The sequence below is a fragment of the Heterodontus francisci genome, chromosome X (assembly GCF_036365525.1).
Source record: "Heterodontus francisci isolate sHetFra1 chromosome X, sHetFra1.hap1, whole genome shotgun sequence".
In the NCBI taxonomy this organism is placed as follows: domain Eukaryota; kingdom Metazoa; phylum Chordata; class Chondrichthyes; order Heterodontiformes; family Heterodontidae; genus Heterodontus; species Heterodontus francisci.
Genome location: NC_090421.1, coordinates 5790393 through 5816827, shown reverse-complemented (window position 1 = coordinate 5816827; position 26435 = coordinate 5790393). Strand labels below are relative to the sequence as shown.

The 26435-nt window shown below is 47.6% G+C and overlaps 1 protein-coding gene across 8 annotated transcripts in view; it reads right to left on the bottom strand.

The window, feature by feature from the left end:
• The window catches only part of LOC137358700 (tensin-2-like), a 236442-nt gene that overhangs the window by 135246 nt on the left and 74761 nt on the right, over nucleotides 1-26435 (bottom strand). For 5 of the 8 annotated variants that reach the window (XM_068024925.1, XM_068024922.1, XM_068024923.1 and 2 more), the window contains one exon: nucleotides 3478-3592. In XM_068024925.1, the coding sequence (XP_067881026.1) occupies nucleotides 3478-3592 (115 nt within the window). Of the gene's footprint in view, nucleotides 1-3477; nucleotides 3593-11719; nucleotides 11799-22508; nucleotides 22613-26435 lie in introns of those variants that run through there. The other 3 variants (XM_068024928.1, XM_068024924.1, XM_068024929.1) reach the window with 3 other exon arrangements.

The following is a 26435-nucleotide window of genomic DNA, read 5'->3' as shown; positions in this document are numbered from 1 at the left end:
CGACAAAGAGCCATCCAGCCTAATCCCACTTTTTAGCAGTTAGTCCACAGCCCTGTAGGTTACAGCACTTCAAGTGCATATCCAAGTACTTTTTGAAATGCGATGAGTGTTCCTGCCTCTACCATCCTTTCAGGCAATGAGTTCCAGCCTCCCACCATCCTCTGGGTGAAAAAATTACTCAACTCCCCTCCAATCCTTCTATCAATTACTTTAAATCTCTGCCCCCTGTTTATTGAGATTTCTGCTAAGGGAAATAGGTCCTTCCTATCCACTCTGTCTAGGCCCCTCATAATTTTATACACCTATTATGCATCTTCTGGAAATGCTGAGGATTTAAAGCAGTGAGCCTCAAACATCTGCGTCCGTGGACCACTTAGATAGGGCAAAAGACTCCACGGTCCACCTACCAGTCCTACCCCACTCACTTGCCACTGCAAAAATAAACTCCATCAGAATGAATGGGACGAATGGTGCTGCTTCTGATGAGACACCAATGAGGCGATGTCTGGCTCCAAGCTGGAGAGCTTCAGTCTAGTGTTGAGCTGGTTCCTCCTGTTTTCAGGCCCACTAATGTTGAAAATCTGAACTCGCAGTTGTATGTTGTAACTGTATTATAAACCTCACTGATGTTTGGGATGGTGACAGGCAGGAAATGTACAAGTGGATGGGTTTTGAATGGGTTAAAAAAATAAAAATAAAATCGGCGCCCATAAACACTGGGCTTGGCTGGAGATGTTTAAGTACACGCCCAGCCTTCAGAGAAACAGTGAGCTGAATGGGCTCACACACTAATCTCACTCCTTCATCCATGTATCTGATTAACACAGTTCAATGGGGGGAGGGTTAGGAGCATTTACTGTAATGCAGGATATTTCCCTGGGAGGTTACAGTCAGGGACTTTCCAATCCACAGCCTAATATTTTTTTTAAAAACCAATCTGTTTGACAACCAGTGCCATTTGATTCATTTCATTTTGACAGCATTCCAGTGCTCATTTACTTTGTTCAGCAGCTCACAAATTGAAAGAAAGCAGTGTCTGCTGGAAATATGAAATGAAAACAGATAATGCCAGTATGGCAGCATCTGAAAAAGAGAGATCAGTTCTGAAAAGCGACTTTCTGAGGACGTTTTAGACTCAAATCAATGAATGTCCCTTTGGGCTCCCGCTGGTGGGTCTCCCTCGGTGATACAGGCTCCCGCTGGTGGGTCTCCCTCGGTGATACAGGCTCCCGCTGGTGGGTCTCCCTCGGTGATACAGGCTCCCGCTGGTGGGTCTCCCTCGGTGATACAGGCTCCATCTTACATGGTACCTTCGCTCCAATTTTCTGTGGCCTATTTTCTCACACGTGTCAGCTCTTCACTAAATCATAAAAATTAATGGAAGGAGGCCATTTGGCCCATCATGCCTGCACTAGCTTACAAGTAGCCATCCAGCTGAAGCCCACTTTCCAGCTCTTGGCCCGTAGACTTGTAGCTTACGACACTACAAGTGCATATCCAATTACTTTCTAAATGTTGAGGGTTTCTGCCTCTACCACCCTTTCAGACAGTGCGTTCCAGATCCTCACCACCCTCAGTGAAAGAATTTCCCCTCGAATCCCCTCTAAACTTCCTACGTTTTAATCTCTGCACCCCCCTCCCCCACCGGTTATAGAGCCCTCATCCAAGGGGTATTGGGCCTTCCTATCCACTCTATCTAAACCCCTCATAATTTTATAAATCTGATGTATTTTCCATTTCAGTGCAAAATACATGTCACAGTAACAATGGTGTTAAACTGCATTGAGATGCTGTTGTTTGGAAGGATAGATTGCTAAGTTTCTGAAGCCAGCTGTCGTTCCTGTTTCAATAATTTAGTTATTCAGGAGCTGGCCTGTGACGCTCTGATATCTGGTAGTGTTATATTGTGCTGCAGTGTGTGTCCCTTCATCTCCACATCTGGGGTCTTCTGGAAATTTCAAAATTCTGGTGTCTCAAAAAACAAAGGGCTAGGAGTCCCTAAATCTCCCCCTTCTCAGAATGCACAAAATAGGTGAAGGCTTTTGATAGAGTAAATAAGGAACAACAGTTTCCACTGGCGGTGAGTTGTTGTGATCTGGAACGCGCTGCCTGAAAGGGCGGTGGAAGCAGATTTTATAGTAACTTTCAAAAGGGAATTGGATAGATACTTGAAGGGGAAAATAAATTGCATGGCAATGGGGAAAGAGCCTAGAGGGGGCGGGGGAGTAAAACTAATTGGAAAGCTCTTTCATTAAAAATCCGGCACAGACACGATGGGCTGAATGGTCTCCTTCTGTACTGCATCATTCTATGATTATATTGTTTGTGACAGATGGAGCAAGAGCATAAGCCAAAACCCATGACCTTCCTGTATTTGATTTTGCAAATTCTATCAACCATGGTCAAACAATGAATGTCTGTTTTTGATGTACGAGTGTAAACTCTCCCTACTGAATCTTAGTGGCGGCCAAATACAACAGTCCCTGGATTTGAAAAATTCTCATCCTTGTTTTCAAATCCCTCCACGGCCTCGCCCCCTCCCTATCTCTGTAATCTCCTCCAGTTCCACAATCCTCCGAGATACCTGCACTCCTCTAATTCTGGCCTCTTGTGCATGCCTGATTTTAAATCGCTGCACCATTGGCGGCCGTGCCTGCTGCCTGGGCCACAAGCTCTGGGATTCCCTCCCTAAACCTCTCCGCCTCACTTCCCTCCTTTAAGACACTCCTTAAAACCTATCTTCTTGTGCAGCTCAGTGTCAAATTTCGTTTGATAATGTTCCTCCACAGTGATTAGGATGTGCGAGGTGCTATACAAATGCAAGTTGCTATAGAAATGCAAGTTGGTGTTATTTGATTGAATGATGGGTCCTAGCCTCACCTCCATGTTTCCCTGTCCTGTGAGTTCGTGACCCCTCCAGCCAGGCTGCTGCTGGGAAGCCCGAGCAGAGGCCAACATTTTTATTAGAAAATGTGACAAAGAATTGTGCATTCTGGAGTCAGTAGATACAAATCTGGAAGGAAGTGATGCCCCGCCCCAGCCCCCCCCCCCCACCCGCAGATTGTATCCACCATCGTTGCTGCCCGGCCCGGAGAGGGCGAGCAAAAAGATTATTCTAGAAGAGGAGCTCATACTCTTAAAAGAAAGAGAGAATGTGCATTTATATAGCACCTTTCACGACCTCACAATGTCCCAAAGTGCTTTACAGCCAATTAAGTACTTTTGAAGTGTAGTCACTGTTGTGGGAAACATGGCAGCCAATTTATGCAAAGCAAGCTCCCACGGACAGCAATGAGATAATATTTTAGTGATGTTGGTTGAGGAATAAATATTGGCCAGGACACCAGGGAGAACTCCCCTGATCTTCTTCAAAATAGTGCCTTGGGATCTTTTACATCCACCTGGGGGGGCGGACAGGGCCTCGGTTTGAACATTCCAGGGTGAACAAGAACTCTCCATCCACAGGACCTTACTTACCACGACATAAGATTCCCTGGGATGTGATTGGCTGCTTGCATACTGCACAGTTCTTCTTCTTCTTAAACGTTTTCTCCTTAAAACTGTGAGTACTCGGGGGATCGACCTTACCAGGCTGCAAGACAGAAGAGAGACATGCGTTAGAATCAGCCTCATCTTCAATCGTTGACCTCAATTAACTTTATTGACATGAGGTCAAAGGTCAGTGAACAACACTTGTATGCCACACAGCATCCCCAGTGGCACAGCTCACTGTTGCTTCGAAATGAGTGCACGTCTTTCTGAGCTTTGGTGATTTATTCTGTTTCTAGCTTAATTTAGAGATGACTTGGAGTCATTTTCAAGAGAACATGTTTGAAGGAGTTCTGCAACACCAGGACATCAAACACCAGAGATTCAAATAATCGGAGGGTGGCAAAGGCACAGAATATACTCTGGGTGGGGACTTCAATGTCCATCACCAAAAGTGGCTCAGTAGCACCACTACTGACTGATGGCAGGAGTGACCACCGCATAGTCCTTGCGGAGACAAAACCCCATCTTCACGTTGAGGATACCCACCATCGTATTGCGTGACTCTACCACCGTGATAAATGGGATAGATTCAGAACAGATCTAGCAGCTCAAAACTGGGCATCCATGAGGCACTGTGGGCCATCAGCAGAACTGTATTCAACCACAATCTGTAACCTCATGGCTCAGGATATCTCTCACTCTACCATTACAATCAAGCTGGGGGATCAACCCTGGTTCAATGAAGAGTGCAGGAGGGCATGCCAGGAGCAGCACCAGGCATACCTCAAAATGAGGTGCCAACTTGGTGAAGGTACAACCCAGGACTACTTGCATGTCAAACTGTGTAAGCAGCATGCAATAGACAGGGCTAAGCGATCCCACAACCAACGAATCAGATCTAAGCTCTGCAGTCCTGCCACATCCAGTCATGAATGGTGGTGGACAATGAAACAACTAACTGGAGGAGGTGGCTCCACAAATATCCCCATCCTCAATGATGGGGGAGCCCAACACAACAGTGCGAGAGATAAGGTTGAAGCATTTGCAACAATCTTCAGCCAGAAGCGTTGAGTGGATGATCCATCTGACAGGGCAAGATTGGGTGGCAGTTCTTGAAAATGGTGGCAAATGTTAACGGCATTATTGTATTACAAAGCAAACCATTTTATACACCTACATTTTATGGAAATGATGATACATTTGTCACTTTTTTGTGGACACTGAGATGGAGCAGTTGCTGACATTATGTGGTAACATGGTTTGACATTCTGGTGCAGGATCCATTCTAGCCCTATGAGAGGCAGGGTTACACTGGATATAGGGACACTGGGGTAGATCCTGACTTTGTGAGATAGTGGAAAACAGGGCGATAGCAAGATGGCAGCCCACTTTGCATCTCTCCTGATTGTGTATTTCCATCGAGTTCAAGGTACTGTGAAGGGGCTCTCCACACAACAAAATAACAGCAAACAGAGGAGAGCTGTACTGGGATAGAGTCTCAGTTATCGCTGTGGATGGCTATGGACTAGCTATGGAACGAACACATCCATGACTTCAAATGTATTCCCTGGCGTGAAGGCCCGAGGCTGCCATTGTGCTTGAGGTGCTGAACAGATCCCAATGTGGTCAAGTGGGCTAGCACAAAGGTCATTGAGGTCCTGAACATATTTTAATTGGGCAGCCTCCCTATAACATGACTGGAGCCAACAAACAGTACTCACACCAGCAGTGCTGTGTGGGGACCGCATTATAGGGCCAGTACAGTCCTTTTACTGACCATCTCATGAGACGGAGTAACTAATTGTCATTTTACAAATATTGACGGACGGGTAAAGACCCTCTGGTCTATCCAGCCTGTCCCTTACAATTGTGCAACCCTGTGCATTATGATATATACTCTCTCTACCCTCACCCGAAAACATGTGATCTCCAGGAAAAGGCAAAAAAACAGGTTAAAAACCCAGGTCAATTTCGGGGGGGGGGGTGGGGGTGGAAACTCTGGAGAATTTCTCTCCCACTCATCTCAGCCATCAAAACTAGTCCAGGACATCACATTGGGCCTGAATTCCTTACAGTATTTCACAGCAGACACCAATACTAACTTGGATGACTCAGTGAAACCCTTTTAAGATCACACCACTGACTGTCATATGTTTTTAAAAAAGGACCTGACTCCCTTCCGTATAATCACATTAAAAACGGTTTACGATCACAAGGAAGTCAATTAGTGTTTCCATAGTTACAGTCTATCTCTGTGCTCTTGGGAACCCCTCCCTTGCATGCAGAGTGCAGTCTCTGATGGTTCCTTGTAACATGACGCAACTGTAAGGTGTACAACTGACTGGATGTATTCGAGGGGCCTCTGCTCTGGTGCTGCAAACAGACGACAGACCAGACGTCTCCATTGGATGACACATTGTCTTCTGCCTGCAGGATTTCCCCAGCAGTGGATACTTCGACGTGACGTTCCGGAACGTGGCGGGATGCATCAAGTTCCTGAAGGCGTTCAAGGAGAAAGGGGACCGGGCGCCACTGTCGATCCTCACAGCGGAGCCGCTCTTCACGCTTCCGTCACAACGGGACCGGGTGGTGACGATTCACCTCTACAACCCCCATGTTCCGGTGGTGGATGTACTCACCTTTCTCGCCAGGTACGTCGAGGTGGCCGGCAGCAGCACTGATGTCAAGGACCCCTTTGGGATCTGGACCAGCAAGCGGCAGGTCAAGGTGACCTTGAAGGTAGATCCCAGTGGAGCCATCATCCACCCTCCCTCCAGCTTCGCTATCGGGGGAAGTCGAGGCTTCTTGGTCTACGCTGGGCAGCCCAGAGTTTGTCGCACCTGTGGCAAATTTGGTCACATGGCAGCCAACTGCAGCACGGTTGTTTGCAAGAACTGCAAGGAGGAAGGCCATCAGACCAAGGACTGTAAGCAGACTAAGTGTTGCAACTTGTGCGGTGCGGCAGGCCATCTCTACAAGACCTGCCCCAAACGTTGTCTCAGCTATGCTCAGGCGGCAAGGTCCAAGGAATGGCAGGGCGAAGGTTCGACGAAGGCGCCCGCTGTTCGAAAGGAGACCAGCAACCTTCTCCGCAGTGAGGAACTTCAACCTGAGAAGGAAGGGGAGGCGGCTGAAACCAACGACCCAGCACCTACCCAGCGCCCGGAAACCCCTCCTCCACAGACAGAATCAATGGAGGAGGAGGCAGCAGATGGACAAACAGGTCAGTGGCAAGTGGTCCAGAGGAAAACCACAAAGAAAAAACATCCCAAAGCCACCACCCAAACCAGTGGCAAGAGGAGGCTCTCTTCTGAATCAGACTGCAACAACTCCTCTTCACTGGACGGGGAAATGCTGGAACGACAGCCCCTTCAAAAGAGGCGGCAGAACTCCGAGATGGATGATCAAGCATCCCAGCCCCCGGGCACTGGAAGCTGTGATGGACCCGGCGTGCCCCAACCCCAATTCCCCACACGTAACGACGTGGCCAACGCATCTCAGCTCCGGGATACCGGGAGCAAAGACACGTCTGGCGCACCTGAGCTCCGGGAGACCGGGAGCTGTGATGTTTTCGAGGAGGAACAGATGGAAGCAGCTGAGGACAACCCAATCCTCTCTGCCTACAAGACCCCCCCGATGTCACCCGAGCGGCACAAACCCTGCAGGAAAAATCAGGAGGGGTTTCTGAGCCCAACCAACGTGAAACTGCTTGCGCATACGATGGGTATGCAGGAACATCCCGAAGGGGAAGGACTGGGACTAGCGAGGACAAATGGTATGGGAAGCAACAACTAATTTTTAGTTAAAAATGGGTGTAAGAATTGCTTCCATTAATGTGCGTAGCATTAAATCGACTACGCGATGTGTTTCAACCTTGGATTACCTTGCCAAGGTCAAAGCTGACCTACTGTTTCTGCAGGAGTGTGGAATACCACACCTCAGCACCTACAGGCAGTGGTCGCGATGGTGGTCCCACGGGCCATCGATCTGGTCGGGGGGTAATGACTGCCGTTCCTCCGGCCTGGGTATTCTGCTGCGGGGAGGTAACTTCACCATCTCCGAAGTTAAGGAGGTGGTGGGCGGCCGCCTCCTCGTAGCAGACGTGATGTACAACAACGCTCCGCTCCGGTTGATCAACGTGTACGCCCCGGTACAACGCAGCGAGCGGCTGACCGTCTTCCAGCAGCTCCCACTGCTGCTGGCGACGTCCAGGCCGGTCATCCTAGGCGGTGACTTCAACTGCATCATCGATGCGGCTGGACGATCCGGCAGTGACGACAGAAAACTGGACGCTACGTCCAGATTCCTCATAGAAACAGTTAAGGATGCCAAACTGCACGACGTCTTCAGCAAACCTGCAGACGGAGCGCAGCGCAGATACACATGGTCAAGATCGGACGGGTCTGCCCGTTCCAGGATTGACTTCCTGTTTGTTTCCCGTGCTGTCACGGTCGGATCCACCGACGTCAAGCCGGTGTTCTTCTCCGACCACTGCCTCTTACTGGCCGACTGTCACTTACAGGACGACCAGCGGGTTGGCAGAGGGACGTGGAAGCTCAATGCGACACTGCTGACCCCAGAGAACGTTGAGGAACTCAAAAGGGATTACAATGGTTGGAGGACCGTGAAACCCCTCTTTGAGTCTCCAGTTCACTGGTGGGAAGCGATTAAGGAGAACATCAAGAGGTTCTTCATCCACAAAGGTGTTCAGAAGGCGAGAGAGAGACAGAGGGAACTGTCCCGACTCCAGAAAATTATGCAAAATCTACTCCGGTTGCAGTCAATGGGGGTCGAGGTCAAGGAGGACCTCCAAGAGGTGAAGAGCCAGCAGGCCTCGCTCTTTGCCAAGGAGGCCTCCAAGATCATCTTCCGGTCCAGAGTCCGCTCCATCGAGCAGGATGAGACGTGCTCGCGTTACTTCTTCCAAAAGGTACACAGAGAGAGCTCTGTTATCAGCAGCCTGAAGGAAGAAGATGGCTCGGTAACGTCTTCGCAGTCCGACATACTAAGGATCAGCAAATCCTTTTATGCTGGGCTGTATGACGCGAAGCCCACAGACAGCAGAGCCTCCCAGTCCTTCCTGTCATCTATCACAGAGGTCTTAGATGACAGCAGGAGGGAGGGACTGGACAAGCCGCTAACTCTGGACGAGCTGACAAAGGCCGTCGAGTCTTTCGAGGCGAGTAAAACTCCCGGGAGCGACGGCTTACCGGTCGAGTTGTACTCGGCCCTGTGGGACTGGGTCGGCCCGGACCTGCTGGAAGTATACGAGAGTATGCTCCTGGCCGGTAGCATGTCAGAATCCATGAGAAAAGGCATCATCACCCTCATTTACAAGCAGAAGGGGGAGAGGGTAGAAATCAGAAATTGGCGGCCCATCTCACTGCTTAATGTTGATTACAAGATTCTGTCCAAAGTCATAGCCAGTCGAGTCAAGTCTGCTCTGGAGCTGGTGATTCACCCCGATCAGACCTGTACTGTACCCGGCAGGAAGATCTCTGATAGCCTCGCGCTACTCAGGGATACGATCGCCTACGTACGGGACAGGAGGGTGGACACCTGCCTCATCAGCCTGGACCAGGAGAAGGCTTTTGACAGGATATCGCACACCTACATGATGGACGTGCTTTCCAAAATGGGGTTTGGGGAGGGAATCTGCAATTGGATCCAACTGCTCTACACAAACATCAGTAGCGCAGTGTCAATCAACGGGTGGGAATCTGAAAGTTTCCCGATCAAATCTGGAGTCAGACAGGGCTGTCCTCTGTCCCCGGTCTTGTTTGTTTGCTGTATTGAACCCTTTGCTGAGTCTATTAGGAAGGATGCGAGCATAAGAGGGGTGACAATCCCAGGCAGCGGAGGCACTCAGGTCAAAACCTCCCTGTACATGGATGACGTCGCCGTCTTCTGCTCGGATCCGCTGTCCGTGCGCAGACTGATGAGCATCTGCGACCAGTTCGAACTGGCCTCGGGAGCCAAAGTTAACCACGGCAAGAGCGAGGCCATGTTCTTTGGGAACTGGGCTGACCGATCCTTTGTCCCCTTCACCGTCAGGTCAGATTACCTGAAGGTGCTGGGGATATGGTTCGGAAGGGCCGGGGCGTGCACCAAAACATGGGAGGAGCGAGTAGCCAAGGTACGACAAAAGTTGGGCATGTGGGGGCAGCGGTCTCTCTCCATTGTGGGTAAGAACCTGGTCATCAAGTGCGAGGCGCTCACGTTGTTGCTCTACGTGGCGCAGGTCTGGCCCATACCCCACTCCTGCGCCGTGGCAGTCACCCGAGCCATTTTCCGCTTCGTCTGGGGATCTAAAATGGACCGGGTCCGGAGGGACACGATGTTCAAATCTCTGGACAAGGGCGGGAAAAATGTACCCAACGTGGCCCTCATCCTGATGACCACCTTCGTGTGCGGCTGCATCAAGCTATGTGTAGATCCCCAGTACGCAAACTCCAAGTGTCACTACGTGCTGAGGTTCTATCTGTCCCCGGTGTTGCGAAGGATGGGCCTGGTCACATTGCCGCGGAACGCTCCGTGCAGTTGGGCGGCGCCGTACCACCTATCCTTCGTGGAGCAGTTTCTGCGGAAAAACACCTTTGACCACCGGTCCATCAGGCAGTGGTCTGCACGGAATGTCCTCAAGGCCCTACGGGAAAAGGAAACGGTGGATCCTGTCGGATGGTTCCCCGAGCAGACCGTCAAAGTCATTTGGCGGAATGCCTCATCACCAGAACTTTCAAACAAGCACCAAGACGTAGCTTGGCTGGTGGTGAGAAGGGCCCTCCCCGTCAGATCCTTCATGCACACCCGAAGTCTCGCCCCCTCCGCACAGTGCCCCCGCGTTGGCTGTGGTGGGGAAGAGACGGTCGCCCACCTCCTCCTGGAATGTGCCTTTGCAAAGCAGGTGTGGAAAGAGATGCAGTGGTTTTTGTCAAGGTTCATCCCAAGCAGCTCTGTAACACAGGAGTCTGTGCTCTACGGGCTGTTCCCAGGGACGCACACCGAGACAAACATCAACTGCTGCTGGAGGACTATCAATTCGGTGAAAGACGCCCTTTGGTCTGCCCGAAACTTGCTGGTCTTCCAGCGCAAAGAGTTGTCCACCACCGAATGTTGCAGACTGGCACATTCCAAGGTCCAGGACTACGTGCTGAGGGACGCACTAAAGCTTGGGGCAGCCGCAGCAAAGGCTCAATGGGGAAAGACCACAGTGTAAGGTTCCCCCACCAAGCTAGACTGAGGGGCTGGATCCATGGGAAACCCCTCGAACTGTATCGTTAATATTCTGAATTGCTGTAAATGTAAAACTGTAATTGACATGACAATTGAGAAACGGAAGGGTTGGGAAGAAACTCATGACAGTATTGAAGGAAACTGATCTCCCTTGCAATGTTTGTATTTTTTGGTGCTGTTTGGAAACTGTTTGGCAATGTAATTTTTACAGATTTTTATGAATAAAGTATATTTTGGAAATAAAAAAAAATAAAAAAAAGACACATTGTGGAAAGAGATGCAGTGGTTTTTGTCGAGGTTCATCCCAAGCAGCTCTGTAACACAGGAGTCTGTGCTCTACGGGCTGTTCCCAGGGACGCACACCGAGATAAACATCAACTGCTGCTGGAGGACTATCAATTCGGTGAAAGACGCCCTTTGGTCTGCCCGAAACTTGCTGGTCTTCCAGCGCAAAGAGTTGTCCACGACCGAATGTTGCAGACTGGCACATTCCAAGGTCCAGGACTACGTGCTGAGGGACGCACTAAAGCTTGGGGCAGCCACAGCAAAGGCTCAGTGGGGAAAGACCACAGTGTAAGGTCCTCCCACCAAGCTGAACGGAGGGGCTGGATCCATGGGAAACCCCTCGAACTGTATCGGGAAAATTTCTGTCTCCTGCATAATGTAAAAATGTATCTGGCACGACAAATGTGAAATGGAAGGGTTGTGAGGCAACTCATGATTGTATAGAAGGAAACTGATCACCTTTGCACTGTTTGTATTTTTTGACTTGATGCTGTTTTAAACTGTTTGGGAATGTAATTTTTACAGATTTTTATGAATAAAGTATATTGTGGAAGTAAAAAAAAAAATTAAGCTACCTCTTGCAGTGGTTCAGAAACAGGCCATTCAGCCTAAACAGTCCATATTGGCATTTAACCTCCGCCCAGCTCCCTTCATCAACCTATCTCACTTCATCTCAAATGTTGACACAAGTTCTGCCTGAAACACTAACCCTGGAAGTGAATTCCACAGCCGTCCAACTCTCTCTCTCTGCGTACGTGACAAAGTCTCTCCTGGCGTCCATTCTAAATCTAAAAGAATGGAAAATCTCTTGGCAATCAGTGGTAGTTGCGTCATTTTGAAATGATCAATGTCTCTCAATTTTAATCTAGCTTTTGCGAGGGTTGGTGCAGAAATCTTCCTGCGGCCTTAGGAGAATCATCTGGACCCAAGTTGTCTGAACCTTTGCCTTGTCGTTTGGGGCAGTACTGAAGTCTCTCTCTCAAAATTTAAATGGGCATTTTAGCACTCAAAGTGCAAAGCTGGACCGAATTCCACAAGCTTGTTTATGCCAAAAGATACTCTGCCATCTCTGTACTCCTGACCATGTGACTATCTCATTTCCTTTCCGATAAAAAGGCTAGGATTCAGAATTGGCTGCTAATTCAGGCAATAATGCATAGGAAGCAGAGGATAAAGTGGCATAAAATGTACAAGCTCTTATTTCCCATCTACAGACCATATCTTTGAGCTATGCTGAAGGACTCCTATTGTTCCATTATATCAGGTCACTCCCACGAACATGCTGCACTGTGTCCATGTTCCGTCCACATTGGACTTATAAGAACATTCTGAAGCAGGCAAGCCTTAACCCTTTGAGAACTTTAAGCTTGTGAAGATGGGCATCACTTTCAAGAAGAAAAAGGATTAGAAACCTAATTGCATATTTGTAATCGTGAATGTAGTTCGAAATGTGCTAAAGATTGTAAAGGGCAGCAGCTATCAGGCAGAAATGGAATCTGCAGGTTCAAACGATGCAAAGTACTTGCACCTCCCACTTACAGTGCATGACTTCAGAGCCTCTTAATTTAATTTGTGCCTGGAATCGGACTGTCAGCAATCTAACTCTGCATACATTGTCCAATTGCAGGAAAGTATAATGAGAACAGGACAGTAAATTATTGATAATAGAACAAAATTAGCCTGATCTTAGTTTAGTTTAGAGATACAGCACTGAAACAGGCCCTTCGGCCCACCGAGTCTGTGCTGACCATCAACCACCCATTGATATTTGATTTTGGTTCCTTAAGTTCAAAGCCAAAAAATTTAGTGCCAAATGATATAATTTAAAAAAATGATTGGACCCACAATTATGGTCATACTCCTTTACAACCCAGCCTTATATTCAAAGTTCCACATACTGAATGAACAGGAAGAACGCTTCAAGCAAACCAGTCAGGGTTACATTCGCAAAAATACTTGCATTTCTATAGCGCCTTTTACGACCACAAGACGTCCCAGAGCACTTGACAGCCAATAAAGTTCTTTTGAAGTGTAGTCACTGTTGTAATGTAGGAAATGTGGCAGCCAATTTGTGCACAGTAAGATCCCACAACCAACAACGTGCTAATGACCAGATCATCTGTTTTAGTGATGTTGATTGAGGGATAAATATTGATCAGGTCACTGGGGAGAACTCTCTTGCTCTTCTTCAAAATAACTCCATGGGATCTTTTACATCCACCTGAGAGGGCAGACGGGGCCTCGGTTTAACGTCTCATCCAAAAGACAGCACCTCTGACAGTGTAGTACTCCCTCAGGGCTGCTACTGGAGTATCAGCTTAGATTTTTGTGCTCAAGACCTGGAGTGGGACTTGAACGCACAACCTTCCTCACTCGGAGGCAAGAGTGCTACCAACAGAGCCACAGGTCACACACATCTGATACTGCAGAGTAGGAATTTGGATCTGGGCAATTTACATGGGAACAAAAAATGCATTCATTGGATTCCTGCTTTGAGCAAATGCCTGTTCCCATAAACTTGTCCAATCGGAATTTTTAACCCTTTTATAATTGAACATTTTCTTTAACTACTGTGAAATGTTTTTCAGAAGACTGAAACGGGCAGGAAGATACTGTTTAATACACTGACGTAGCAAGGTATAGGATAGCATGCTGCCTCGTGGGAGCAGTCAGTTAATTTGGTTCGTGCAGCATCTCCTGAATAGGAAATGGTTTTCGGGTCATGATCAACTGGATACAAAGCAGATGTACAACAGGAAAGGGACTGCTTGCAGTCTGTTATTGTAACGACTTGGGTATTAACATTTTGTGAAATGACTTGGAGGTATCCAAGCTTAAATTTGGCAAGTACACATTGGTGGCAGGAACCTTGCCTGCTACCCACACACGTTGGAAAATGGCAGGCATGTTGCCAATGTGTTGCCCCCATTTTATCCATTCTGGAATGGATATTTTTAAATCATGTAAAGAGTGAGATTTTCTTACTGAAGGTTTTTCATGGTTTAAAAGGCAGGCAGGGGAAAGTGCGGGGGAGGGGGGGGGGGGAAGCGGTGGTCTTATGCTGTTGTATCAATGGTTTCTTTGTTAAATCCACTGCCCAGGCTGGAATGGGCCATATCCTGCGAGGGTGGTGGAAGCGGGCACGATCAATGATTTCAAAAGGAAATTGGATGGGCACTTGAGGGAAATAAACTTACAAAGGATAGAGTGCAGGAATGGGACTAAGTGGATTGCTCTGGAGAGAGCTGGCATAGACTTGATGGGCTAAATGGCCTCCTTCTGTGCCGTTATGACTCTATATAGAGCAGTAAGGTGCCCGGTTCAATCCCCCAGTTGTGTCAAGTTAGCTGGGGTAGTGATAGAGCACGTTACAGTTACTCTAACACCCCTGAGCTAGGGAGAGAGGTGGAAAAGCAGAACAACCAGAGGCTGCTGCAAACTGCACACGTGTGAAGATTGAGAATGGGCAGGAGCAGGCTAATCTGGTGATGTTCCCCCCCCCCCCCCCCCCTTCCCTCCACCCCACGACCAACACCACCCAGGCTCACACAAACAAGGACCACTCGAGTGAGGTAATCCATTGCCTTTAGGACGATTTTCATGGAACGTGTCTCACCTTTGCTAGCCTTCGGGAACATGAGCCAGCAGACCCACACAAAGCAGATTAGAATAACCATTTCCCAAACAAAAAAAAAACACCTCAAGACCTGAAAAATATGCTCCCAGATACAACAGGACTTGTAAATTTGTGCAACTTTTGATTTCCCCACCAGAAATCTGCTGGCTCTAATTTCTCTTCAGCTAATGAGTGAAGGCTTTGGTGCCAAGTTCCTTCACTTGCCATGCCAGCGATTATACCAGGATCTGTTCAGCACACTGAATACGGGAGGGACGGGCACGTGGAGGATGGCAGATGCCACCCCATATCTTGCCACCCCATGAGCCAGCTTACTGGGGCACCTTGGCACTGTCCTGCCTATCAGATACCCTTTTTAAGAGACGCCACAGGATGGCTGGCATAGGAAAGGGAAATATTATACTGGTGCAGTAGGGGAGGTACACATTGTTTAGGGCAGAGTAGAGGGAGCTTTACTCTGCATTTAACCATGATGGACTTGAACTGTGAGTGCCTGCCGCTGCCAAAGAAATGGGTAAGTGTACCATCTCTCAAGAATATCAACCCTCACCTCAATCAGCGCAAAATTCAGTTAAAGAGTTAGTTCAGGAAATTATGCTTTTCAGAAGTCAATGTTAACATAACTCAACAGCAAAATACAATATTTTGTTGAACAATGAAGTCGAAACTCATTTGAGGACGAGCAAAGCCTCACTCTCGACTTTTAATTTTAGCGCTCTAAATGGTACAGCCCCTCTAACCCAGCATTTGTCCAATTGATTTACCTTCAGATCAATGGAATTTTTCATCAACTTTTTATATGATTTTTTTTCCCCAAACACGGAGCAGAGTTTGTGGCTTCTTTCTGGTTCAAACAGCCATGAGAAGTTGAAGGTGCAGGGCTGCCCAGCATTAGAAAAATGATATAGATCCCGTCTGCACTATAAGTGCAGTGAGGTACCCTAGAGTGCCATGTACTATATCTAACCAAATTGATCCCCATCCAGACCAGCCAGACCCTCCCATGATTCCGAACACCTCCACCAAATCTTCTCCCAATCTTCTCCTCCACAGAGAGCAGCCCCAGCTTCTCCAACCTACCCACCCAGCTGAAGCTCCTCTTCCCTGGAACCATTCGCGCAAATCCCCTCTGCACCCTCTCCAATGCCTCAATAGCCATCACAAAAATGTGGTGCCCCAGAACCGGACACAACACCTCAGCTGATGCCGAACCAGCGTTCCATCCAGATCCATCACAACTTCCCTTCCTCTGCACTCCATACCCCATCTACAAAGCCCAGGGCCCCATACTAACCACTTCGCCCACCTACCTCACTATGGGAACTGCCACTTGTGAATTGCACTGCAATGCAACTTTACAAATTTTATGAATAAAGCATACTTTTGGGGAAAAAAATCATGGGAACATAGGAAATAGGAGCAGGAGTAGGCCATTCAGCCCATCGAGCCTGTTCTGCCATTCAAACAGATCATGGCTGGTTAAATACCGCTACGCCATTTTCCCCCAGTTTTGAATTAAACCTGAATCTGATCAGGATGGGTTATCCCCCAGGCTTATATTGTAGTCGTGAGCACTAATTCTCCTAATTTGTAGAAGGAACTTTCACGCACTTCGGTTCGAAAATGCAATCGTTTTCATACGCCCTGCTTTGAGAAACAGCCACAACCCCCTGCGCTTAAACGAGTTTGCAATATGTGTCATGCCTGCTCCATCAGAATCTCACCCTGAACATCCTTCTCCGGTATGAATAAACACCTGCCTTTAATAAAACAATTAAAAATAGATATCTATCATGGAAAGAACTTTTCGGATGTCAGGCTAAGTGCTGCCATCTACTTTGGCAACGCCACAGACATTCCACCTATTGCAGGCACTATGAAGCTTTTTGTTTAAACTGAGGAGGCCAAGGGGAGATTTAATTGAGGTGCATAAAATTATGAGGGGCCTAAATAGAGTGGATAGGAAGGACCTAGTTCCCATGGCAGAGAGTCACTAACCAGGGGGCAGAGGTTTAAAGTAACTGGAAGGTGTAGAGGGGAGTTGAGGAGAACTTTTTTCACCCAGAGGATGGTGGGGGTCTGGAACACACTGCCTGTAAGGATGGTAGAGGCAGAAACCCTCTTCATGTTTAAAAGTGCTTGGATATACACGTGAATTGCTGCAACCTACAGGGCTACGGACCAAGAGCTGGAAAGTGGGATTAGGGTGGGTAGCTCTTTTTCAGCTGGCACGGCTGCAATGCGCTGAATGGCCTCCTTCTGTGCCGTAAGGCCCAGCCGTCTGTTCTGCACCGGATTGTCACCACGATTTTAGTGTTAAGCGGGAAAGCATCACACCTCCTTCCCTGGCACAGTCAAATCAAATGGAGGCAGCAGGAATCTGGTCCTGACCCGATATAATACTCTTAGTTTGATGATGGAATTGTCTTTCGTTCCCAAAATGTTCCTCCTTCCCACCACCACCCCCCCCCCCGCCCAACATCCAACTAAATAAAAGACCATTTACATGGGAAAATGTTCACTTCCGACACTTTCCTTTCCCCTTAAGGCTTTCTCTAGCACAGAGGGCCTCAGCCACCTGGCCCTCCTTTGGCCTTTCAGATAGAACTATATCGTCAGCTGTAATTGCTTCAGATTACCCGTGGGGCCTTTGCAGTCAGAACGAGGGTCCAGATGTTACTGGCAGATGCCGAGGCCTCATTAACACACTCGTTCCCCCTTTCCTTCCCTGTGACAGGAAGGATTCAGCTCTGGTGAAGGGAATTGGGTAATGAGACCAAACATCTTAAACTTACAGCGGTCTTGGTCCACATTAATTAACCAACTTTGAACAGCTTTAGTGAACCGCCGTTCTCATTGAGGTGTAGGATGTCCATGCTGAACGAGAGAACACAATCCCACTTTTTGTCCCCTCGAGCACCGATAGGTCAGATAAAACACAGGTCATATGCAGACTTAACCTCCTTCTACTCTTCCCCCAACAATCTACCTTAAGTGCCTGCTGCACCATTTCCCACTCCAGTCATCATTGGTTCCTCCCTCAGCCTGACCTATGAGGAAGTCACCAGTAACCCATCACTGCGAAGCCAATCTAAAAGTTCCTGTATTACAGCAGTGACTACACTTCACAAGTACTTCATTGGCTGTGAATCACTTTGGGATGTCCGGAGGTCATGAAAGGCACTATATAAATGCACGTCTTTCTTTCTTATGTAGCAACCTCACAAAAATATCTCTGTGGCCTCACAACCAAACATGGCCTCCGTTAGACATTTCATTAACACAGGAGCATTTCAAAACAGAACTGCAATTAAACAACTTGGACCAGAGATTGCCTTTGAATGACATGTCTAATTCAATGCTAATTCATGCAACATTTAGCTCCTATTCACCAGGAAATGGGATGAATCTGCCCCAGATTTGATTCACTGAGGCCTCCAATGGAAAGAGTGCCATTGTAATTAAGAACGCTGACACACTTATACATGGCAGTGAAACACTCCTAGGAACTGGAGTTTCATTCACTACCTCTGCCTGAAAATACCAGTGGACATCAAATACCAACAGCCAGTGCCATGGGCATTCAGATCAACTGGGGAGAGTCGCAAAGTCATGACTGTACCTGCAGTTGATGCTAAGATTGCAAATCCTGTTCGCGTGCATGTAAATGGGGCTGATTTAGCTCAACAGAAATTGGCACATATACTTGAACTGCTTCCATTCCACAGGTACAAGGACTAGGGGACACAGATTTAAGGTTTTGGGCAAGAGATGTTGCGGGGGTGCGGAATGAGAGGAAGAACTTTTTTTTTAAAAATGCAGTGAGTGGCAATGACCTGGAACACTCTGCCTATGAGGATGGTGGAAGTGGAGACAATGAATGATTTCAAAAGGAAATTGGATGGGCACTTGAGAGAAAATCTTACAGGGCTACAGGGATAGAGCAGGGCAATGGAACTGACTAGATAGCACAACAGAGAGCTGGCATTGACTCAATGGGCTGAATGGCCTCCTTCTGTCCCATTATGACTCTAATACAAGAGCATTATTAACGTGTTTAGAATTGGTCCAGGTGGGTTTTGAACCCAGGTACCAGAAGCATCCCCAAGTCCCTCACTTGACGGCAACGAACCATTTTACTCTGCAATTAAACTGCTGCCCATTCGTGCTCATCTCATTCATGCCAAACTGCACCAATTAAATACAATGATCGAGCTGACCACACCAACAGCCATGGGTTAATGTCACCCATTGTCCTCTGTCTCCAGAAAATCAGGGTGCCCAAAGATTTGTTCAAGCCCCAAGAATGAATATTTCTGACGCACCGTGCGAGATTAAGGAGGCTGGTCTGTTTTGCGATGGAAATGGTTTCTCTCAAGATCTCAGTTCTGAAGATTACCACATGGTCATGGTGGAAGTGATGTATAGGGGGTTTGCCCACTTGTCTCAGTGGCATCAGCAAGTCTTCTGTGGGTATCTTCCACTCAAGGAGCCAGAAACGAGAGCAAAGGGCCAATACCAACTATCTGTTTATATGATGCAGTAGAAGTACAAAGTTGCAAACCACATTGGAGGAATATTCACATGCAATTCAAGGGGTGGCTTAGCAGGAATTTTGTGATGACTGCAGGATCTACTGCGGTTCCCACTACATCCCTCCCCCCACCGACTGCTTCCTGTTCTCCTCTCCTCCCATAAAGACAGAGGCTAGACTGGTTCCTGGGATGAGAGGGTTGTCCTAGGAGGAGAGATTAAGTAGAATGGGGCTATACTCTCTGGGGCTTAGAAGAATGAGGGGTGATCTCATTAAAACATGTAAGATTCTGAGAGGGCTTGACAGGGTAGATGCTGAGAGGCGGTTTCCCCCGAGAGTCTAGAACTAGGGGGCATAGTCTCAGGATAAGGGGTCGGCCATTTAAGACTGAAATGAAGAGAAAGGTCTTCACTCAGAGGGTTATGAATCTTTGGAATTCTCGATCCCAGAGAGCTGTGGATTCTCAGTCGTAGAGTATATTCAAGGTTGAGTTTGATAGATTTTTGGACACAAAGGGATATGGGGATAGGGTAGGAAGGTGGAGTTGAGATAAAAGATTAGCCATGATCTAACTGAATGGCTCCTATTCCTGATCCTACCGATGCACGTATGTTCTAGAAAGAGTCACTGGGAAGCGATCAGGAAGCAGAAGCCCTAGCCGATTTTCTTCTCCTCATCCCAGGATGCTGAAGCCATTTTTGGCACTCCTACTGCAGCGGAGAGAGAATCACATTCGGCCATTTGGCCCATCGTGTCTGTGCTGGCTCTTTGCTGGAGCAATCCGAAACTATACGCCTAGCTCCCTGCCCTCTCTCCGGGGCCCCGAATTTTCTTCTGCTTCAGATCTTTATCTAATCTTCCCTGAAAAGAGATCATAGGTTTGAGGGAATGAACCCGTCTTGGTTGCTATGGCTTAGCAGCATCCTAGGGAGTGCATATACCCAGAGCCATCAAGGGAGCATTTGTGCATTCAATAGAAACTTGTAGTGAGGAAGGGGTTAATGCGGTTGATTTTTTGTGAAAGAAGGCGATGTCTTCCAAGCTTAAATTTCAATAGCATTATTACATGATTTTTGGCAGTATGTCATCAAGTTATGACTAATGTGCTTTATGTACTAAAAATCTGCCCATTCTTTACAAAGGTGCCCTGTGGCAATAAATTAGATGGAATATCTGAAGAAAAAAAAATACCCATTTGTATAATAGAGATCTCATGTCAAGGCTACAGTAACAGTTCCCATCTGCGGAGTGACATAATGAAGGCACTGTAATGTCTTAAAAGGGACCACCCCATTCGGGAGAAAGTCCCACATTTGTAACAAATCCACAACAATAGAGTCATTCCACCACAAAAACCCTTATGAGCAGGCCTCAAACTCCGAAAGCTGGGATGTGGGGTGCCAAGTGCAGAACTGAACCGGGCAGACCTGAATGGTCCCAGTCTCGATTCTCAATCTGCATCGAATGCATTCATCCTCGTCGAAGCAGAGGTAGGGATGCTTCAGTTCGGTTTTGTATCCCCAGGGTGGAAAGGATGGGGACCAAAAAAACAATTTTTAATCCAGGAATCGCTCCCTGGTAACCCCACTGGCAAGTCCATCGACAAGTCTCGAGCAAAGACTGGTTTGAAGCTTGGCTGGCATGTCTCCCAAAGGACCAACTGCTTGACAATCGTTCGTGTAGACTGACATACAAGGAATGATCCATTGGACGAGGTACCAGAGGGTGGTCACTGCCCATGGGAACCTGCATGTTGGCACCTTCAGGAAGTGAGAGTGGCGCCGCAGCAAGTTTCGCAAGGCACCGTTACGTGCAACGTCACGCAGATGCTCTCGCGACAAAGTGGACTTTCAAGACATGGAGCCCCCCCCAAAGAAAACCTCCTCCACCCCCTTGGTCACAACAGGTCAGCAAACCTTTCACACGAACTTCAGATCACATATCCATGCCATCAAGAAGATTGCCTATGTCCACCTCTGTAACATTGCCTGACGCTGCCCCTGTCTCAGCTTATCTGCTGCTGAAAGCCTCGTCCATGGCCTTGTTACCTCAGGACTGGACTATTCCAAATGCACTCCCGTCCAGCGCCTCACATTCTACCCTCTGTAAACGTGAGGTCATCCAAGGCTCTTCTACCCATATCCTGACTTGCACCAAGTCCCGTTCACCATCACCTCTGTGCTTGCTGGCGCACATTGGCTCCCAGTCAAGACATGCCTCAATTTTACAATTCTTGCCCTTGTTTTCAAATCCCTCCATGGCCTCGCCCCTCCCGATCTCTGCAATCTCCTCCAGCCCTACGACCCTCCGAGATATCTGCACTTCTCTAATTCTCACCTCGAGCATCCCCGATTTTAATCGCTCCACCACTGGTGGCTGCACCTTCAGTTGCCTAGGCCCTCAGCTCTGGAATACCCTCCCTACATCTCTCTGCCTCACTTTCCTCCTTTAAGTCATTCCTTAAAACCTACCTCTTTGACCAAACTTTTGGTCATCTGACCTAATATCTCCTTATGTGGCTCAGTGTCATATTTTGCATTATAACTAACGCTCCTGTGAAGCGCCTTGGGACATTTTCTTACATTAAAGGCGCTAAAGAAATAAAAGTTGTTGTTGTTGCACAAACTTGCACTTATTCTATAAGCTCAGCCTCAAGTTTCATGCTTGGCTGGTGCCAAAGTAAAATCCACCCAGGACCCCGTGCCTTATTAGGAGCTTTCCGGCAGCCCTGTGGACCAGCGCACTTCAATAATAATCTCCTGATGTTTGATGTTTCATCTGCCAATAGCCTGTGCAACGAAAGTGCACACAAAACCCCCCTCCCGCAGTTCAATCATTAATCACTTGCAGACCTTGAAACTACCGTCACCCTTTCCAAACACACCTCATGTCACTGACATCGCCAATCAAGCACAGTCGCAATCCTACAGAACTGACAGCTCAAGTACAGAAAGTCTCACAGCGGCTCGAAGTCTCTGAAAGGAGTAGGAAAGGTCTGTCTGGAAAGAACACAGCTATTGTAGTGAGAGGAACTCGGAAACATCCTGTAAAGTATTGCCACCAACACAAAGCCTTCACTTTCTGTTCAAGGACTAAGGGAGCACATACGCCGTCGGTCTGTACACTGGACTGGCTTCGCTAAACAGCTGACGAGTGAAAAGGTCTGCTCTGCAGTGGATCACAGCTCCAGAGCATGAAGAATTCCACTAGTCGACTGATATAAACTCACCGCGGCAGAGCCCGAGCTTTATTTTCCACAGATTAACAAGTCACTGAACATCCAGCCTCCTCACCCACCCCACAAAGTAACAGCACAGACCAGTTTACCTGCAGCACAACGTTTGTTCCTCTGGCCTTCTCAAGAGTCGACATTTTACAATCTGCAGGGTTGGTCGCTTTTTTGAACCCCCCACGCAGCCCCCCAACCCCACTTCACTCCCAAGGAAACAGAAAAATGCAACACCGAGGCTCCTTCTGTTGGAGCAGCACAAAGTGTGTTTGTAAGGCTGCTCTGCTACTGAGGAACTGCAGTGCTGTGAGAGGCTTGGCCTCTCTGCTTCAGCTCTTGTGCATTGCCAAAAATAAAATCCTTCTGTCCACAGAACCAGTACTCTGGCACTCAATGAAGCCAAAGAAATGCTACACCTTCCCAATACCCTCAAATCTGCTTTACTACAACAACAACAACAGACCAAGATTCGAATTGATTCATGTTCTCAGCAATAATGATTATTTTGTTTGGCGGGTTGAACTAATCATTCAATATTCATATCAGCAGGATACAGGTGCTGGACTGTAATCACATCTTTACGTTAATTGTTAAATTAAATCTTCATGATAACAATATAGCCAAGCAGAAGGATAATGGGGCTTAAATTCGTCTGTGAGATTCAGATTCTACAATGCTACAGTGACTGATAATGGACTCCATGTAAAAAAAAGACGTGCATTTATATAGCACCTTTCTCACACCTCAGAGCGTCCCAAAGCACTTTACAGCCAATGAAGTACTTTTTGAAGGGTGGTCGCTAATGCAATGCAGGAAACACAGCAGCCAATTTTCACACAGCAAGATCCCACTAACAGCAGTGTGAAAATGACCGGATAATGTGTTTTAGTGATATTGATTGAAGGATAGAAACATAGAAAATAGAAGGAGTAGACCATTTGGCCCTTCAAGTCTGCTCCACCATTCATTATGATCATGGCTGATCGTCCAACTCAGTAGCCTGTTCCGGCTTTTGCCCCATACCCTTTGATCCATTTAGACCCAAGAGCTACATCTATCTCCTTCTTGAAAACATTCAATGTTTTGGGCTCAACTGCTTTCTGTGGTCGAGAATTCCACAGGCTCACCACTCTCTGGGTGAAGAAATTTCTCCTCATCTCAGTCCTGAAAGGTTTACCCTGTATCCTTAGACTATGACCCCTGGTTCTGGACTCCCCACCGTCGGGAACATCCTGCCTGCATCTACCCTGTCAAGTCCTGTTAGAATTTTAGAGGTTTCTATGAGATCCCCCCCTCACTCTTCTGAACTCCGGCGAATATAATCCTAACCGACTCAATCTCTCCTCATACGTCAGTCCCGCCACCCCAGGAATCAGTCTGGTAAACCTTTGCTGCACTCCCTCTATAGCAAGAACATCCTTCCTCAGATAAGGAGACCAAAACTGCACACAATATTCCAGGTGTGGCCTCACCAAGGCCCTGTATAACGGCAGCAAGACATCCCTGCTTCTGTATTCGAATCCTCGCGCTATGAAGGCCAACATACCATTTGCCTTTTTTACCGCCTATTGGACCTGCATGCTTACCTTCAGCGACTGGTGTGCGAAAACACCCAGGTCTCGCTACATATCCCCCTCTCTCAGTTTAGAGCCGTTCAGATAATAATCTGCCTTCCTGTTTTTGCTACCAAAGTGGATAACCTCACATTTATCCATATTATACTGCATCTGCCATGCATTAGCCCACTCACTCAACTTGTCCAAATCACCCTGAAACCTCTCTGCATCCTCCTCACAACTCACCCTCCCACCCAATTTTGTGTCATCTGCAAATTTGGAGATATTACATTTAGTTCCCTCATCTAAATCATTAATATATATTGTGAATAGCTGGGGTCCTAGCACCGATCTCTGCGGTACCCCACTAGTCACTGCCTGCCATTCAGAAAAAGACCCATTTGTCCCTACTCTTTGTTTCCTGTCCGCCAACCAATTTTCTATCCATCGCAATACACTACCCCCAATCCCATGCGCTTTAATTTTATGCTAATCTCTTATGTGGGACTTTGTCGAAAGCCTTCTGAAAGTCCAAATAAAACACATCCACTGGCTCCCCTTCATCAACTCTACTAGTTACATCCTCAAAGAATTCTAGTAGATTTGTCAAGCATGATTTCCCTTTCGTAAATCCATGTTGACTCTGCCCGATTCTACCATTGTTCTCTCAGTGCTCTGCTATAAAATCTTTGATGATGGACTCTAGAATTTGCCCCACTACCAACGTAAGGCTGACTGGTCTATAATTCCCTGCTTTCTCTCTACCTCCCTTTTTAAATAGTGGGGTTACATTAGCTACCCTCCAATCTGTAGGAAAAAAATATTGGCCAGGGCGAAATAACGCCACAGAGTCGCTTATGTCCACCTGAGAGAAACGATGGGGTCTTGATTTAACATCTCAATGTGTGCCAGTGGGGAGGTGGGGCAGCTCCATGGGCGAGCCTAGCCAGAAGTGAATAGTAAAAGGGGAGGTGGAGGCTGGGGTGCATTATTTTTGTGACACACATTGAGTTGAGTTAAGTGCCCCACTGAGGTGGAGGGAGTGAATGTTTGTGGATGGGGTGCCAATCAAGCAGGCTGCTTTGTTCTGGATGGTGTGGAGCTTCTTGAGTGTTGTTGGAGCTGCACCCATCCGGGCAAGTGGAGAGTATTCCATCACACTCCTGACTTGTGCCTTGTAGATGGTGGACAGGCTTTGGGGAGTCAGGAGGTGAGTTACTCGCCGCAGGATTCCCAGCCTCTGACCTGCTCTTGTAGCCACAATATCTATGCAGCTGGTCCAGTTCAGTTTCTGGTCTCTGGACTCCAGTCTACTGTGGCATAGGATGTATGGTCAGTCTTATGATCGTTGGCATGCTGAACTCACTCATATCACAGTGGAGAGCCACTGAATGGAGGCAAAATCACCTGGGGACAACCTTGACCAGTCTTGGGCAACTCTTAACAGCAATTTAACCCCAGCATTGGTAAAGGCCTGGCAGCAGGTCAACCTTTGGACAGCCACGATGAGTGGTATAAGAGAAAAAGACAACCATCATTGACGGAGTCCTTCCTTCGTTGACTATAAATGAGGGGCGGAAAAGGCCATTCCAGTGACTTGAGAGAAAAGAGAACTGGGACAAACTTGGAGTTCCTCGGTCACTGGGTTGCCGTAAAGTGACTCAATTCTGACAGGTTCCTGTGGTGTGTCAAGAGTTAATAACTAACACACAGTTTACACAAGCTCCTGTCAGAAGCAGCAGCTGCCAGCACACCGAGTGAATCCAGGGATGTGTGTTTATAGATCTGAAATATTTTTAGCAGAACATTGCATAACGTCACTCAATCATTCGACATTTATAGAGCCAGGATTCTTTTCAATTTCCCTCTCGGTCTACCTGGGCTCTGCTTCAAAGCTGCTCGCTCTACAAATCTTGCGCGTCGTTCCAACAAATAGCTCCCAGTTGTCTTAAAATACTCGGAGGTTAAGTGTAAAGACGGCTGGTTTTGCCAATCTGCTCCGAGTGTGCGCACAAATACTGCAGTCAGCTCATGGAACAGAGTGCTTTTCATTTCATATTTGACCATTATATTCAGAGACTGGGGGGGGGAATCCAAGACAGACACTGAATCTGAAAGGGAAAAATATTAATCATCGTCCCTTCATGATTTAAGAACATAGGAAACAGGAGCAGGAATAGACCATTCGGCCCGTTGAGCACCTGCGCCGCCATTCAAACAGATCATGGCTGATCTTCTGCCTCAACTCCACATATCCCTGAATATCCAAAAATCTATCGATCTCAGTTCTGAATATACTCAACGACTGAGCATCCACAGCGCTCTGCGTTAGAGAATTCCAAAGATTCACAACCCTGAGTGAAGAAATTTCTCCTCATCCCAGTCCAAAATGGCCAACCCCTTACTCGGTGACTCTGTGTGCGAGACGCCCCAGCCAGAGGAAACCTCCTTCTGGTATCTTATTTACAT